This window comes from Peromyscus leucopus, chromosome 5 (genome assembly GCF_004664715.2).
Source record: "Peromyscus leucopus breed LL Stock chromosome 5, UCI_PerLeu_2.1, whole genome shotgun sequence".
Classification (NCBI taxonomy): Eukaryota; Metazoa; Chordata; class Mammalia; order Rodentia; family Cricetidae; genus Peromyscus; species Peromyscus leucopus.
In genome coordinates, this window is record NC_051067.1 from 35,873,413 (window position 1) to 35,891,911 (window position 18,499).

Consider the following 18,499-nt stretch of genomic DNA (forward strand, 5'->3'; position numbering starts at 1 on the left):
CTCCTATATATTCTAGCAGATTGCCCCAAGGCATGCACAGCCACTGGACAGCAAGAAGTCACATGAGGAATCCCTCATTACTGAACTATGTCTGTCTATCTTCAGGGAACGTTAGCAGTTTTATTACCACATACTTATCTGTGTCTGGATGGTTCTTTTGTTTTGTTTTGTTTTGTTTTTGTCACTTCTTTTCTATGTGTTGATTCTTGTCAAAATTATTTTTGATATCTCTGAAGTGATCTCGACTCTGTGATGACAGATGGTCATGACAGACCACAAAGAAATTGTTCATGACTACTACCCCTTCCTTAGAGTTTTACATTCTTTCTATTATCTCTTTCAAAAAGATTTTGGACAAAGAGGGATTCTTTATTCAATATTTGACCATCATGCCACAGCATTAGTAAATTATTAGTGGTGTTATTATGAATCTCTGCCAGTAATCACTGACTACTTTCTCTATAAACTAAGCTGATAGCTATAGTAATCTTCATGCCTAAATTAGATGCTTAGAATTCATTTTGAAAGAAACCAAATATACTTAACAGAAGAACTCCTTTAACTCCTCTTGAGAGTCTATGACATCTCAAATAATCGATTGTGCATTGGCTTGAAATACAAAATATCTTTGATTTCTTTGGAATTGGCCTTAATCATATCAGAAGTTTATTTATTTACCAAAAACATTTGTACCACTATTTCCTTAATGAGTATAGCTTTATATGCTTGCTGCTAGCATTAGTACTTGGGTGATAATTCTCCAAAAAACAACTCCATAGTCGCTTCCAGACTCTGACAGCCAGTTGACATAGAGGGATCTTCTATCCCAATGCCAACCAAATTTCCTCATATTGTTGAAACAGAGTATTTGCTGCCTAAAGAATTTATGCCAGCCAATTAGGTATGGTACACATCCAAAAGGAGATAGAGCTGCAACAATGGTGTGAGGGACCTCAGAAAGCCAACTGTCCCATATCTCTTGGGAAGGTAACTCAGTCTGCTCTTGGGGATTTAATTCAACAATCATATGGTGCTCAGGAATCCCTTTCTCTTCATGGATGTACACTCTCATAACAGCTCATTTAAAAAAGCTCATTAAAAGCTGTGCTTGTGTCCTTTCAGATTCCCTTCCAAATGAGTAAAATGTGTAGAGTTTGGATCTATGTAATGGGAGCTTTACAGAGACTCAACATTTCCATAGACCTACTATTACCTGTTTCAAGAAACCATGAACTCACTTCCCAATTTTGTGTCTACATGGACACTAATCACATCTTAGCATTGGTGTTACACAGCATAAAGACTCAAGCATATGTCAGTTGTTTCCTCCAAAGCACCTGACTATGTAGAGTAGCATGGATGGCATCATTACTTCTTTTCCAAGCCTATAATCTACAGGCAGCCCCATGAACTGTTTAGCGTGCTCCACCTGGGACTCTGACATACGATTAGGAAGAATTGGCATCTGGTTAAGGGCCAAAACAGAGCAGAGCACATTCAGACCTGCCAAACCTACTGCCCCTCCAGATGTCTTCTACCTTTTAATAGTCTCTTGCTTGGTCAATGAAGATGTTCGCTGTTTTACATTTTACAACCTGTCCTGCTGCCTGCTCAAAGATTCCCACAGAATAAACAGTTTTCTCAAGGTCTTCAAGTACAAAGTCATCCATGAAAGCAACTGCTAACAGCAAATTTATACCATCTATTTCTGAGATGCCCCTTGATAAGACAATAATGCAAAACTCCCTTTGAATTTTCCCCTCTCTTATTTAAAAATAAAAACTACTTGAGTTCTAAAGTCTTTGTCAATTAGTATAAATTTCTTTCAGTGATTTCATACAAAATCAAAATATTTCAGGAACAACAGAAGTTAAGCACCTAATTAGTACATTATACAACTTACTTCATACTCCAAGAATATTGCTATATATGTAAAATTGTTAGAATCAAAAAATAATGTGACTATTACACAGTCCCTAAAATCTATCAAAAAGCATAAATATGGCAGTTTCATTTTGAATGCCAAGCCATCTTTATCGGACTTTTAGAAGTATACTAACAGAATACAGGTAGTATGCATTTGCATTGTCTGTATGTATTGTGAAAATTTTCAGTAATCAGAAGTGTGTTAGAACACAAGCAAGAAATGACTTTCAATTTCTCTCCAACTGTCTTCAACCATGTTCCTCTGAATTTTTGTCTCTTAAGCATCATCTTAGACAAATTCCAGATGTTTGATTCATGCTGGGTAGAACAGATTTTTTCCAGGCTTATATCAACTTTAGTTCACACTGACATCTTTTAGTACTTCTCCATCACCCTCAAGTGGTTGAAGGCAGAGGTGAACAGATCCTACAATGTTTCTTCCTCTTCCTGAACTGGATTTTGCATTCCTTTGAATTTTTTGACTTAGAAATTTGAAGACAGAAAAAAAATATGCCATTAGTGACTTATGACACAATAGCAAAGACTTATTTCTAATTATGTCTCAGAATATATTATTTAGAAGTAGGAAATGCATCTTTTGGGGTGCACTACTGGTTTCCTAAAACACACACTTAAACAACTCAGTATAATCAGTGTCTTTATCTGTAGAAGAGCTGTACCAAATGCGATGGTCCCTCCTGTCTCTGCTCTTTCTTCCTTCACTATGTGAGAAAACTGCCTTCATTTGTACTTCATGTTTTAGGGTATTTTTGTTCATTTTTGCAGCTAATTTATTCATTTGGTTGACCATGAGACATGATTTTGATGATATGATAGAATACCTTTAGATGAAAAAGAAACACCAAATATGTTTCAATTAATCTATAATCTATAATGCATGTATATCCCAGATTATCAACAAAAGAAGCTACAATTTTTGTGACTATGTAACATCATAAGATATCAATAAGTAACTTATGCTATTTTAAGCACATATTTAACATCACTTACTATCTTATGCTGCATAAATCACTACAAGATGACAATGGAGAAACACATAGTGAGGATAATCATTACATTGTAGAGCATGATGCACATGAATTTTGAAACTTTGTATTTCTTCCATGAGACAGTGGTAAAGTAGCCCAATCTCTCCCAAAAATAGTCTATGTCTAAACTCATAAATAAAAACAAAATAATGATCTGGCTTGTTGGGTTGAGGGATTGGGGACTAGTAGAAAAAGAAAAAACCCAGGAACATATGCAACTATCATCATACCACTCTAAAATCAAAGAAATGTAGATAGTTCAAAGGGCAAAAAAGCAAAGAAATGAAGGATATGGGAAACTCTGGGGCATTTGTGGGCCACTAGTTTGTGAAGGAATAAATCCAAGAGACTTAGAACATAAGATTAGAACAAAGGACAGATAAATCAAAGAGGAAGTTTTTGACCAAAGACAGCCCAGACCTAGTAGATCTGCTCTTAATGGTTGCTCAAACAAGTAGTTTATACACACACACACACACACACACACACACACACACACACACACACAATCACAAGAGAGAGGGAGAGAGAGAGAGAGAGAGAGAGAGAGAGAGAGAGAGAGAGAGAGAGAGAGAGAGAGAGAGAGAGCTCGTAGTATATTACTAGATTCTAGTATATTGCTGGAGTCTACCAAATACTGAAGCAGAGGTAACACTAATGATCCTTTAACTCTTCCATAAAATTACAAAGTTGGGGAACACTATAAAACTCATTCTACCAAATCAACAAGTCCCTGATATCAAAAACAAAAAGGCTTATAGCCTGAAAATAAAATTCCTTCTGAAGTGAATGAAAGAACACAGTAAAATGATCATTGACTATGATCAAGTGATTGTCATTGTAAATACGCAATGATTGTTCAACAGAAGGGAACAAATAATATAATACAGTTAGCAAATAGATAAAAAGTCACAAATCACATGAACATCTCAAAAGAACATTATGGGCTTCAGGAAATGTTCAACAGATCTTCCTAATAAAAATCCAGGAACCTAGGTTAACAGTGAATATACTTATCATTTAAAAAAGGGATACAGGACAGCCAACAGCAAACATTAAAGTAAATAGGGAGAAAGTGATAACATTTCTTTTAAAACCAGGAAAAAGATAATACTCATTTCCTCACTCTTATTTAAGAAGAGCTCAAAGTTTCTGGTGAAGACAATTTGAGAAAAGTTAAAGTTATGAGATATATATATATATATATATATATATATATATATATATATATATATATGTGTGTGTGTGTGTGTGTGTGTTAGTTTGAATATATCATCAAGTAACTGAGAACTAACCAGTACTCAATTAAAATATTTTTATTACTTTTTTTGAAAATTTCATATATTTTGTTTTGATTATATTCAACACCATTTCCTCCCAGATACACTGCCATTCCATATATATACAACTTTGTGTCCTCCTTTAAACAAACAAACAAACAAAAAACCTCAGAGTTCCACTAGTGTTGCCCATGTATTCAGTTTTATGGATCCTACTATTGGCCATTAATCCTATCAAGAGCTACACATTGAAAGAATGTGTGCATGCCCACTTCACCTCTCCATACCATGATTTTTGTTTTGAAATTTTATTAGTATTTCTCATTCTGTCACAACCATTTTGAGTTTATTTCTGCAAGTGCACTATTGTGTGCTGTAAATACCATTTTCTTCCAGTAATCCAATGCCTTGGTTTTTTAGTCTTTCTACCCACTTCCAAATTGACCAATGAGCATTAGGAGATGGAGGTGTTATTACAGATGCACCATTTAGAGCTGAACACCCAAAGGTTACTTAATTTCTATACTTGCATCTGTAGGTCTCTCTGTTGATTGCCATTTACTGTACACAAAATAGACTTCTCTAATGAGGGCTGAAAGTAGCACAAATCTGAGAATGCAACAAGTTTAATCCTACGTTCCATTATCAAAACAACACAAGCAAGTTCTTCCCTAGAACTATGTCCTGTCTAGCCACAAGTATGGGGCCTTGATAACTATTAAACTACCAGATACAGGTTCTGTTTTGTGGAATAGTCTTTAAATCCAAGAAAAAAGGTGGTCAGTTACTCCATGACATTCATGCTATTATTGTACCAATGGACAAATCCTCCCAGGCATTTTGTTATTACAGCTCACCAGCATCATGCCTGACTATGCCTGATAACTGTTTTTCTTCTCTTGTAACATGCATAGCACTTTCCAGCACTATCAACACTAGCCAGTAGTGATGAAGTTTCCAGGCCAATATCATAGCTTGATTTCTCCTCTGTGACTCCACTATATGTTCTTCTCAGAAGTAGAATTTTACCATCAAGTTCTCAAGAATAAACAGGAACACTGGCAATAGCCTTTTCAGTTCACAATCTATGGGACCTCACTGGCTAACAACTCCAAAAGACACAGTATATTTTTGGTACTAGGCTTTTGATTTGTTGCCCTGTGATATCTAGTAAGAACATTGTCATCCCTTTCTAGGGTAACTCCATTCTAACCATTTTTATAAATGTATATATGGAAATTATATATATATATATATATATATATATATATATATATATATATATGTGAAAGTTTGCATAGTAGTAGGGTTCAATATGACTTTTTGAAATATCTTTGATGTTATTTGCCCCTCAACATATACCATATTCTATACTGGCCTCCCATCATTCACCCCAATTAAACCTTTCCTGTTCCATTATTCCACTTTAAATCATTATGCCACTGCATTCTATTTTCCTTCATTTCAAAATCCTCCCTACCCATGGCCCCTCACTAATTTCCTGACATATGTGGGTATTAAGAATCTTGCTATTTTTGATGTTATTATAATTTAAATTGAAACTGGGTATGACATTCATATAGTATTGATCTGGTCTGTCAGGTTAACTTGGTCATCAAGATCCTGAATAATTCCATACAAATATTAAGATTGTATTTTCCAATAGTAGGGAAAATGTCACTGATATTTTGGAGGATATTATTTCAATCTATATTTTTTGGTAATATGTCCATGCTCACAATATTAATTCTGTCATTTACTCAGTGTAGGAGTTCTATACATCTTGGAGGGTCTCCTTCAACATACTCCTTCATATTTGTAAAATTCTTAATATAGAGGAATTTGACCTGTCATGTTTATTTATAAGTATGTTGTTTCATCTTTGGAAGATAGTTTGAGTAGAGTTTTTTTTTCTGACATTTTCTGGTGAAAGTTATTTTTGGCACATAGAAAACCTACTGGGGTTTTATTCCATACATCTTTTTACTTTCTGAAACTGTTATCTGAACTGTAATCATGTTCTGGTGGTATCTTTTGTGTTCTTGAATTATAGAATCCTGGAATCTGCAATAGTGGTATTTAGAATGCTTTCTTCCTTTCTTACTCCCCCTTTATTGTAATCTCTTGTTTTACACTCCTAGTAAAGACTTCAAGCAAAACAGTGAATAAGAGTAGAAGTATCAGAATGGATACCCTTGAAATTAAAAAAAAAATCCCATCTAGAATAATGGTGGCTTTACATTTCTTATATTTAGCCTTAATTCTACTGAGTCAATTCATTTTTCCAAGTTTATGAGGTGTTTATCCTGAAGGGATAGTGACATATAGAAGGGCTTCTGCACCTCTATCAAGATGGTAATGTCATTTCTGTCCCTTCGTCTTTACCTACTATCATACCTAATAGATTTAGATTTTATGCATGATCTTTATATCCCTAGCATTAAAATTCCTTAACCATGGTCAACAATCATTTTACTGTATGTTAAATTATGTGTACACATATTGTATTAAAATTATGTGCCCCTGTGCTCATCAGGAAAGTTGGTTTATAATTTTGTGATTTTTTTTCAGATATTTTCTGAGGTTGTAATATAATACATAATTTCTCTCCTTTTCTTTTTTCCCTATAGCCCCTCACTTGTATCTACCATTGCTTATTTTCAAGTTCATGGCCTCTTTTTCTTTTTTTTGGCTCTAATTGTTTTTAGGATCCTGGCCATGTTGGCTCTAAAAATGTGTTTGGTAGTGTGCCCTTACCTTGTATGTTTTGAGTAGTTTGAAAATTATTGAAGTTAGTCATTATTTTAGGTTGAGCACAATTCATCAGTGTGCCTGTCTTTTCTCTTTGGAAGGCTTTTTATTATTACTTTTGCTTTCAACAATGTTTAGAAATAGATCTACTTGACTGTATTTCGATGTCTATGAAAGTGTAATACAACTCATCCTCTCTTACATTATTTTCCCTCTACCCATATATTCATACACTTAATCACTCACTTGTTCATTCACTCATGTATCTAGTCTTGATTCCTGTGTCTCCTTTGTGTGTCAGTCCTTCATAGCAGCATGATTTGCAATAGTAGGAACCTGGAAGCAGCCCAGATGTCCCCCAATGGAAAAAAATGGATAAAGAAAGTGTGGTGCATTTACACAATGGAGTATTACTCAGCTCTTAAAAACAACATAATCAGGAAATCTGAAGACAAATGGATGACACTAGTAAAATAAAAAATCTTGAGTGAGGTAGCTCAGACCCAGAAAGACAAACATGGTATGTTATGGTCATATATTGTGTACTCTAATAAAATTTATGTGAAGGTCAGATGACAGAACAAGCCACTAGATTAAACACAGATGCCAGTTGGTGGTGGCACATACCTTTAATCCTAGAATTTGGGTGGCAGAGATCTGTCTGGATCACTGAGATTTCAAAGCCACTCCAGACTCTGTAAGACTGACTTAGTCTAGGAGAGAAACAGAACCAGACACTGGTGGCACACACCTTTAATCTCAGTACTTGGGGAGCACACACCTTTAATCTCAGTACTTGGGGGCCACACACGCCTTTAATGGCTCCTAGAGAAAGGTATATATAACATGAGGAGACAGGAACTAGAAGCCTTCTTGGCTGAAGCAGCTCATTCAGCTAGAGGTCTATCCTCTGAGACTTTTTCAGGCTGAGGAGTTGGTAAGAAGTGGTGACTGTGGCTTGCACTGCTTCTTTGATCTTCAGGTAAATTTTATTAGGGTACACAATATATCAGCACAGTATATACTTACTTATAGGTGGATATTAGTGTAAGATGTAATGCCAAATGGTCTTATTAATAGAAAGCCCGGAGCCAGATATTGAAGTTTAGGCTGAAAGTTCAGAGAAACAGAACAAGCCACAGTCAACTTCACCTCACCAACTCCTCAGCCAATCCTCACACTGAAAACCTCTGAGTCCTCACCCCTGAGGGTCTCAGTTGAACTGCTACTAAAACGCCTCTAGTTCCTGGTCCTCACACCTTCTATATCTTTCTGCTTCCCGCCATCACTTCCCATAATTAAAGTCATGTGTCCTTTCCAAACAGAAACAGAGGAGGAGTAGATGGGGCAGGGTAGAGGGGAGGTGGTCAATGGGAATGGGAAGAATGGAGGGAGGGGAAACAGCAGTTGAGTTGTAAAATAAAGGAATAATTTTTATTTATAAAAAAATTTAAAAAGATAGACAAGAAATAAACAGATTATATAGAAAAAAAACAAAAGGTGTTTGTGGCTCAGGAAAGAACAAAGGAAAGACTACAAGAAAAAAGATGATCAAAGATGATCAAGGACAGATAATGAAGGAATAGATACTGTTAGAATAATAAAAACTAAATCTATATTTGAGCATATTCAAAATCAATATCAGGTCCTTACCAAATCCAAAAGTATCAAAATAACCTCCTGTATCTTCTCAGATTATAGTACAATAAAATAAGAATTAATATCAAGAAAACTGCATAATCTATACAAATACATGGAGACTGAAGGATTTATTGTTTAGCATGTCACAGAAGAAATCAGAGAGGAAAATTTAAAAGTTCCTAGAGTAAAAAAATATCAAAGTTGGTGCAGAGACGACTGACCAAACTACTGGAAATGCATGAACTGTGGACCAATGGCTGAGGAGCCCCCTTGGTGTTGGACTAGGCCCTCTAGATAAGTGAGACAGTTGATTGAATTGTTTAAGGGCCCTCCAGACAGTGGGACCAGGACCTGTTCCTAGTGTATGAGCTGGCGTTTTGGAGCCTGGTACCTATAGTGAGACACTTTGGGAAACCTTGGTGCAGGGAGGAGGGGCTTGGACTTGCTTCAACTGAATGTGCCAGGCTCTGCTGACTCCCCTTGCCTTGGAGGAAGTGTGAGGGGGGTTTGGATTGAGAGAAGGACTGGGGATGGGAGGAGGGAGGATGGGGGAATCTGTGGTTGATATGTAAAATGAATGGAAAATCACTAAATAAAAAAAGGAAAAAAACCAAAGCCCTCCCTGTTGTAACATTTAAGGTATAGTTGAAATAGAGTAACAAATGGTGGTTGACAATAGAAAGTGGGAGGAAAGATGATTGATTACTTCATCAGAGTTCTATGGCAGGTATCCCTGGGGTATTTACACCTTAAAGTGACAATGATTTTAATACACAAATTATACAAAGAGAGTATCCAGTTCAATTAAAATGATAATAAAGAATGACTTGTTCAACACAGAGAAATAGAAACATGCAGAACATATCTATGACCATGTAATGGAGAAGCAGATGTATAGTGGGGCTTACATCACAGTGAAGAGATCTTGAACAACTGGCATTCCCATTCTAAAACAATTTTTAATTTTTAAAAATTGATTGTTTGGAAATTTCACACATTAATTTGGTGTATCTTTATCATATCCACTCCTTGATCCCCTTCCTCCCAAATCCTGTTTAGACTGTGGAGTCACACAAATACTGTATTGTCTTAGCTATGTATTCACTGTGAACATTATTTCCTAAGGACGGTGTTGATTTCATGAAGCACTATAATATTTGCATTTCTTGTTATGATACACAGATTAGTTAATTGAGAGTTTTACACTTAGATTATAATAACTTGACTTCCATTACTTTCCTGTGAAGTAAATTGGGGATTTATTTTTTTGCAAACTTAACAACTATTATTTGTGATGAATTTGATGGGGGCAACCTGACTTTAGTTATATATATTTTATACAATGAACAAAAAACAAATAGGTTTTTAGATTTGAACATCTTTAATGAGAACATTTTTATTTTTTTACAAAGTGGCCGATTATACCTGCACATGCATTCACAGGTATAAAATTAAAAGAATTTTCTCAGCAATAGACTGTCACGAACCATATTCAAAGCTGACAGGGTGATGAGCTCTTAGCAATCTTTCCCAGTTATTCGACACTTCAATGTTTTGAGATGATTTACAGTGTGGAATATATTATCGCGTAGGCAGAAGCAAAGGTTAAACATCGCCAAAAATTTATCATCATTGTTATTTGATTTGATGAATGGAAGATATTCCCAGGTGGGGAATTTTTCCTTTATCTTTGCTGTAGGATAGGCCTAAAAACCAAAATGATACTCAGTTACTTGTTGATCATATTAGTAATGTTCCTTTCTCATTGTTTCTTATGTGTTCAATCACAGAAATACATTCAGAAATTTTGTTTCCATCAAAGGTGTGGATTTTCATTCATGCAGGTCAGGAGACCTTCGGTAGTTAGTTTTTTAAAAACTATGATCAAGACTCATGTGCATCTGCCCTAATATGTAATTGATTGCAGATGAAGTATTCTCCTTTAGAAGCAAACAGAGCAAAAGTAGGAAGTTTGTATTAGACTTTGAGACAGAGAATGGTGTGCTGCCAGTTTCTCACTTAGGAAACTTTTACATGTACTCTACATTTCATAGAAGCTGGTATGAACCACTATTCTTTTATGTTTCAATTAAATCTATTCTCCATACAGTTTGTGTATGAAAACTTAACATGTGATGGGGATCAGATAGTGACTTAATATGCAGAGCCAAGGGATGACTGTGAAAGAGCTGAGCTCCTTCACGCCACCTAGGAAAGGTGTCCTCTAAGTGTACATGAGGAAGTGATATGTTTCATTCTGATCCCTGGAACAGGAGGTGAGGAGAACCATCTTAGGGAACGGTGGACCTGCCAGCAAGCTCTTAGGGCAGTGGTTCTCAACCTTCCTAATGCTGAGACCCTTTAATGCAGTTTAAGTCATGGTGATCCACAACCATAAAATTATTTTCATTGCTACTTCAAACTGTATTTTGCTACTGTTATGAATCATAATGTAACAATCTGTATTTTCCAATGGTCTTAAGCAACACCTTTGAAAATGTCATTGGACCCCCAAAGTGTTCACGATCTATATGACAAGAACCACTGCCTTGGGAGAAGATGACCTACAAATGAGGAGTATTTCAGAATACTTTTATAAAAAAATTACACAACCCACCTCTTTTATGAATGAAAACAATTAATAGGAAATTGCTTACCTCGGTGAGTATCCACCTAAGGTCATCCAGGAGTTCTTTGTTGTTCTTTTCAATCTCATTGGCTTTTGAAAGGATAGTTTCAGGGACATCTGGCATGGCACTCAATTCAATCGTTAGATGGAATAGAGGGCTGCTCCAGGCACCCACATAATTGATCAACATTTTTAAATATTTTTTGGTCTAAAAATACAAACACAACAGAACCATTGAATTAAAAATAATTTCAATACAGCAGGTTAGTTGCTTGTGATGTTCATGTGAAAAGGCTGAACTCAAACATGCTTTTGCTATGTATATATCACACATATTGTATAGATGTTACATAGTGTGGCAATGTAAAATTTAAACTATTAGTCTATTATCTACAAAATAAAACAAATTAGGATTCTTATAAATTAGCATTCTTTTGAGGTTATGTCACCATGTTAGCTTTCCTTATGAAATTCTAACATATGCCTTCCCATTGAGATCTTTATTATTTGGTTATTTTGCCTATCAATTGGCACACCAGGACTTGCTGTGGCTCAATAGAGGCCAATAAGATTGTACGCAGGAAAGATAGATGCCATCAGCTAGGCTAGGGACAAGTGGCTCAAATAATTTTCACTTAGGGATTAATACACATCAATAAATCATGGCATTCATTACTGAACTCATTTATGGTTTCTAGGTAAATTTAAGACATTAGAACAAGAATAAAATGAAGAGAGCATGGTACTCATTAATGTGCTTTCCCCTTGCCTCTAAGAGAGCAGGGTATTTGTTGATATGTGTAGGTGAAACACTATGTAGATATAAACAACATTAGTCTTAATAAGAGAAACAATGGGAATCACAACAGAATTTTGCCCATCCAGTATTTAATGTTCATATCCGATTTAAATTATACCATCTGTTGATGTTTGTTATTATCCTCAGTGAAAATGAGAGTATATTGGAGCCTGTTAATTATAATAGAAAGATATAAAGGGTATTAAGGAAGGGTGGAGGCAAATGGTAAGGCCAATACATGGAAGAAAGATGTCATGTGATTAAGATTGAGATCTGTGGTTGGATGACATGCACACTTGAATTCTTAATTACTATACAAGTGTAAATACAACTTTTTAAAACCTCCATTTCCTTTTTTACTCAAATAATATCACCTACTGTTAAATTTTTACACGTTTCAAATATAGCAATGCTAAAAGAGTGCTTTGTGACATGATTAGCAATATTGTAGCTTTCAAGATACATTTCCTTTATATATCTGTCCTCATTTTGCCTTATTGTTGTCATATAATATTCAATTTAAATCATATTCAGATATGCTATTACAGAGAGATGAGGTGATGATTACAATCACAAAATACAACTGCTGTAATATCATTATCATTATGAATTGGAACATTGTTGCATCCTAAGGAAAATAATAATTGTATCTAACAAGACTATTCTGCTCATTTGCCTTGCAGTTAAGGCTTAGAGAATCATAGAGAGAGGAAGAGATAGGTATATATAGAAATAAAATCAAAGGAGATTTGAAAATCAAGAAGAGAAGATGTAGTGCACAGTAATGTAGGATGTCACCATGAAGAATCCATTAGCAATATATAATAAATACAGCTGCATTTTCATAACTTAAGTAGACATGAGTTTATAACCATAAATAGCCAATTTAGTTCAAAGTGTCCTATAAAATAGTGAGTGAAACTTCAGTGACAACATTGTTAAAATGCCATCCTCTGAATGGACTATTTAAGAATCTGCTGAACTGTTATTAGGTATTTGATTTTATTTATAGTTTATTGACAAATTTTATTTATTGTTTATTGATTTTTTAATATACTTTACTTCCATTGTTTTCTGTATGCATGATTACCACATCTATCATAATGGCTGCAATAACTGCGAGCACCACAAATCTAGTGTATGGCTTCTGGTGTTTTGTTAAAACCCCAAGATGGAAACTTACTCTTATATTTACGTGTTCAGTTCCACGAACTGGAGGGTTCGTGATATCAGAGTGGCAGTGTGTTCCTGCCCTGTAAACGGTAGGATTCCTCCTCATCAATTGTGCAAGCTGCAAATAAAAACAAAAAATTAGTTAGAGTTCAGAAATTATATAAATGATTTCATGAGCAGAATATTAATGCATTTAAATGATATGTAATTATTAACAAAGAATACTTCATAAAAACAGAAATTAAAGAATTAAGGAAGTGCCCATCATCTAATTCTGTGTCTATTGGATCTGCAACATAATTTGACATTTCACTAAGTTTTGAGCCATTTAACTCCTCTTTTGTTCTCCTGTTTTCCCACTCTTCCAAAAAGCTACTATTTGGAAATCAAACAGAGAAAGGAGCAAATGTATCAAGAACCAAGTGCTTTAATTATCATCTTTCTCTAGTATTTCAGCACGATTCATAAACATATTTATTAATCTTCCTATTTTCTGTCAATAAATATTGAAATTTCCTTACCCAGACATAAGAATTTCAAATTTATTCAGTTAACACTGAATACATATAGCTATGTAATAAAAATTTATTATAGTTTTAGAATAAAATTGCGTTCATTGTGACAAAATTATTCATGAAAAGTAGAGTATTTTGTAGAAAAATAAGCAATGAAGAATCAAAATATACAAAATTATTATTAATGTTTATGTGCCATATTATTCACTGTATGATTAATGAAATATTAAATTTATTTAAATATATAATTTAGGATATATTATTTATTTCTAATAATCAGCTAATTCAAGGAAGGTTAATGGACTCTTGTTAAGGTTAGGATGCAGCAAAACTGTCACTTAAAAATAGGAAATAAAAACTCAGTGTAATGCTTTATCATCTATGTTGAAGTCATTGACATGAGACTCCTTTGGGGAAGCAACTGGAAAGAAGCAGGGTACTCACCATAGTCACAAATGATTCAGAAGAGAATTCATAGTGGAACTGAGTCATGTTAAGAGGAAAAAAATAACATCCTGTCAATAAAAACCCAACATGTTCCAAACAGAGGCACATTCTATTGATATCTATCATATTGAAGGTTTGCCTATATTGTCTTTCTTTGTGTTTTCTGACCTTGAGAAATGACTTATAGCAATCAGCAAGAAAAAAATCAACGCACTTCTAATCTTTCCCTGATACTGAACAAACCCTCACACTGAAAATCTTTAAATCACAATTCCTAGTATTTAGGGGCTTCTTGAAAGACTAGATCTTTCTCTCTCTCTCTCTCTCTCTCTCTCTCTCTCTCTCTCTCTCTCTCTCTCTCTCTCTCTCTTTCTTCTTCTTCTTCTTCTTCTTCTTCTTCTTCTTCTTCTTCTTCTTCTTCTTCTTCTTCTTCTTCTTCTTCTTCTTCTTCTTCTTCTTCTTCTTCTCATGCATTAGGTTATCCCTGTTCCAAATATATAGTTCACTACAATGCACATCTTCTACAGTGCTAAATGAACATGAACAATGGAAAATTGTGTTCCTGGATGCAATATTTGGAAATGAGTGTTCTTACTCTAGCCACATTTTAATGGTTTCTACCATAGTTATTTTTTAAGAAAAAATAAAATTAGAGAAAACATAGAAAAATCATTAGATCCTTTGAAATCTCATGAAACTATCCCATTGACCCCGTCCATGTTTCAGTAGTTGATGCTTCTTTTACCTATGAAAGTGTATTTTCTGATATTTGGGTCATGACACTTAGTGTCTCATTTACTAGTGCAATTCAAACATTAGCATGAAGGTTAAATACATACAAACTCGTGATGGATTTGATCAACAAGATTACGGATGATTTGAGCTCGGTTGATGGCACTGTTAAAGGTTTCCTCAAGGGGCTCCCAGCAGCCCCCAACTTCGGTGTGACACTCGGGAATTGATGCAGCTTTCTCCCACAGGAGCAGGTTCAACAACACCAGCAGCATGAGTGTCCCTGCTAAATAAAACAAGAGCCACTTAGGGATGGTGCATTAATCTGGGTTTTTCAAGGCTCAACCATTTCAGAAAAGTTTTATTGGGCCAAAGATTTCTTCACTGCATGATATTATATTGAGTATCTGGAATAGCAGGTAAAATCACTGTGAGTACTTTGGCAATTGATTGCACTTTTCTGTATAATACTTTGAGAAACAGGTGATTTCCCATTTTTTTATTGTTTGAGAAATGATTCTGAATTCTACAAATGTCTGGAAGTGAAAGGAACCCTCAACTGGTAGTTTTAAGTCATTCCCTTTAGATAGTTTAGTATCTTTGAGTTTAAGCTCATTTTCAGATACCAAACTCTTGAAGAATTTGTAATTTTTAAACTTCAGGTCTGATATCAGGATTTTGGACATTGAGGTAACAGTGTTCACACAGTTTATCTGTTTGCTTTCTCTGTGTGTTAGATCATAAACACAGGAAGACTACTAATCCAAAAGATGAGGCGAATGTTGTCTTAATAGTAATGTCAGTTTGAAATTGCTAATTTATAATAAAACGTCAATAGAGTAACAATTCATTAAAACTTCAGATTATTTTCTTTAAAGTTAATCTTCAAAATAATTCTCTGAGCAGATAAGTTTTTTGTGATTGTAATCTGAATATATTTATGAAGGAGAAGGCCTATGGGGCTAAATGATTTTCATATTGGCTGATTATTGGCTAACAGGGAAAATGGGACACCAACCATAAGGACTTTACCCTTCACATGTTCATAGAAAGATCACACGTGTTTTCACACTACCCGCTTTTCTGACAGAGAACATAGTCACAATTCTGAGACTCAGTTTTATTAGAGATCATTGGCCTTCCTTGAAAATAATAAACTTTGTCACTAAGACATTATAAGAAAGCTCTAGAAGCTTGATTTGATCTACTTCCTTTGCTCTTTAAAAATACTCACACTTAAAATTTTGACAATGATTAGGATTGGCTTCCATCTAAAAATTGTTACTCCTTAAGCAGTACAGCACAAGGCCAAAACTTAAGGCTGAAGGAACACAATAGAGGGAAGAGAAGAATCAACATAAAAGGTAGAGGTCCAGAAGGTTTGTTGAGAGAAAGTGCCCTTTGATTATGTAATACCAAGTGGTCCAGGCTAAAATAATAGACATATGAGCAACACTAAATGGATCCAGCAAGTTGTTTATATATATGTATAAACATAAATATAATAATTAAAGAAAAAAACAGCCCTGAACTTTGGAGGGACCATGGGAAAAGGTTTCTGAGGATGTGGAGGAGTGAAATAATATAATTTTCATCATGTGTGAAATTCTCAAAAAAATTTAAGAATGTAAAAATGTCTCCTATTGTATTTCAAACAGAATATTTTTTGTTATGATCTCCCTTTTTCTACCAAATGACATCTACAAAATATGACACTTGGTCAGCACTCCTTGCTCTTCTTTGTGTGATGTGATTTTGCTTGTGCTACACTGGAAAAGAGTACAAAACACAAGCTGCCATTTGTCTGTTTCAGGCTTTAGAACTTAAAGATTCTTCAGATTTATTCCAATGTGAAAACTCATATACTATACCTAGGAGCAAAATACTCTCTCTTCTGCCTCGAGATAAGATGAGTTGGACCCACTGACATTACATCCTTGATAATTTCCAATTTTTCAAACTCTGAAATATTGTCCTTTTGAGCTGTATTATTTGTTCTAGATGTCCTGTGCATTAGGAGTTGTTTATTGTTCCCCATCATTTCTACTCATTGGATACTAGTAACACTTCACTTCTTCTCTCCCTTCAATACAGATAACACAGGCTATCCCTGAATATTGCAAGCTTGTCTCAAGCAAAAGGATGTTGAGAACAACTGATTCAATTTTCTCTTCTTCCCTTGTACAGTTGTTTTCAAGAAAAACAATTTTAAAAGATTGTAGAAAGTCTATGCTGAATTCTTCTCCTGGAAAACTATGAACAAATATCTCTTCATACCAGATAGAACAATAAAGATTCCAAAGAAAGAGTTCCAACAAAGCAAACTCAAGGACTGAATATTTTTACTTAGAGACACATGGGGGAGAACATACTTACAGCTCTGAAGTTGGCTCAAACGCAGCTCCATTGCTGAGAAGTTTCCAAAGAGGATGAGTGCTGTCTCTGGAGAACTGGCTCACTGGAGTCATACATTCAGCTAGTTTCTTCCTCCTATATATTCTAGCAGATTGCCCCAAGGCATGCACAGCCACTGGACAGCAAGAAGTCACATGAGGAATCCCTCATTACTGAACTATGTCTGTCTATCTTCAGCGAACATTAGCAGTTTTATTACCACATACTTATCTGTGTCTGGATGGTTCTTTTGTTTTGTTTTGTTTAGCTTGTTTTTGTCACTTCTTTTCTACGTGTTGATTCTTGTCAAAATTATTTTTGATATCTCTGAAGTGATCTCGACTCTGTGATGACAGATGGTCATGACAGACCACAAAGAAATTGTTCATGACTACTGCCCCTTCCTTAGAGTTTTACATTCTTTCTATTATCTCTTTCAAAAAGATTTTGGACAAAGAGGGATTCTTTATTCAATATTTGACCATCATGCCACAGCATTAGTAAATTATTAGTGGTGTTATTATGAATCTCTGCCAGTAATCACTGACTACTTTCTCTATAAACTACACTAATAGCTATAGTAATCTTCATGCCTAAATTAGATGCTTAGAATTCATTTTGAAAGAAACCAAATATATTTAACAGAAGAACTCCTTTAACTCCTATTGAGAGTCTATGACATCTCAAATAATCGATTGTGCATTGGCTTGAAATACAAAATATGGTTGATTTCTTTGGAATTGGCCTTAATCATATCAGAAGTTTATTTATTTACCAAAAACATTTGTACCACTATTGCCTTAATGAGTATAGCTTTATTTGCTTGCTTCTAGCATTAGTACTTGAGCCATAGTACCACTGGTGATAATTCTCCAAAAAACAACTCCATAGTCGCTTCCAGACTCTGACAGCCAGTTGACATAGAGGGATCTTCTATCCCAATGCCAACCAAATTTCCTCATATTGTTGAAACAGAGTATTTGCTGCCTAAAGAATTTATGCCAGCCAATTAGGTATGGTACACATCCAAAAGGAGATAGAGCTGCAACAATGGTGTGAGGGGCCTCAGAAGCCCTACTGTCCCATATCTCTTGGGAAATTAACTCAGTCTGCTCTTGGGGATTTAATTCAACAATCATATGGTGCTCAGGAATCCCTTTCTC

The 18,499-nt window shown here is 34.9% G+C and overlaps 1 protein-coding gene across 2 annotated transcripts; it reads right to left on the minus strand.

Moving 5' to 3' along the window:
* Positions 1-10,016: 10,016 nt before the first annotated feature.
* LOC114701808 (prolactin-8A9-like) lies at positions 10,017-17,429 on the minus strand. 2 transcript variants are annotated; one of them, XM_037205856.1, is made up of 6 exons: positions 17,319-17,423; positions 15,050-15,225; positions 14,208-14,246; positions 13,259-13,366; positions 11,305-11,484; positions 10,017-10,353 (listed from the first exon to the last, which is right to left on the minus strand). In XM_037205856.1, the coding sequence occupies exons 1-6, from the start codon at positions 17,347-17,349 to the stop codon at positions 10,165-10,167; spliced, it is 723 nt and encodes a 240-aa protein (XP_037061751.1). In that variant the 5' UTR covers positions 17,350-17,423; the 3' UTR covers positions 10,017-10,164. The 2 variants fall into 2 exon arrangements, with proteins under 2 accessions (XP_037061751.1, XP_028737842.1); XM_028882009.2 differs by having other exon boundaries at positions 10,018-10,353; positions 15,050-15,228; positions 17,319-17,429.
* Between the last annotated feature and the right edge of the window lie 1,070 nt (positions 17,430-18,499).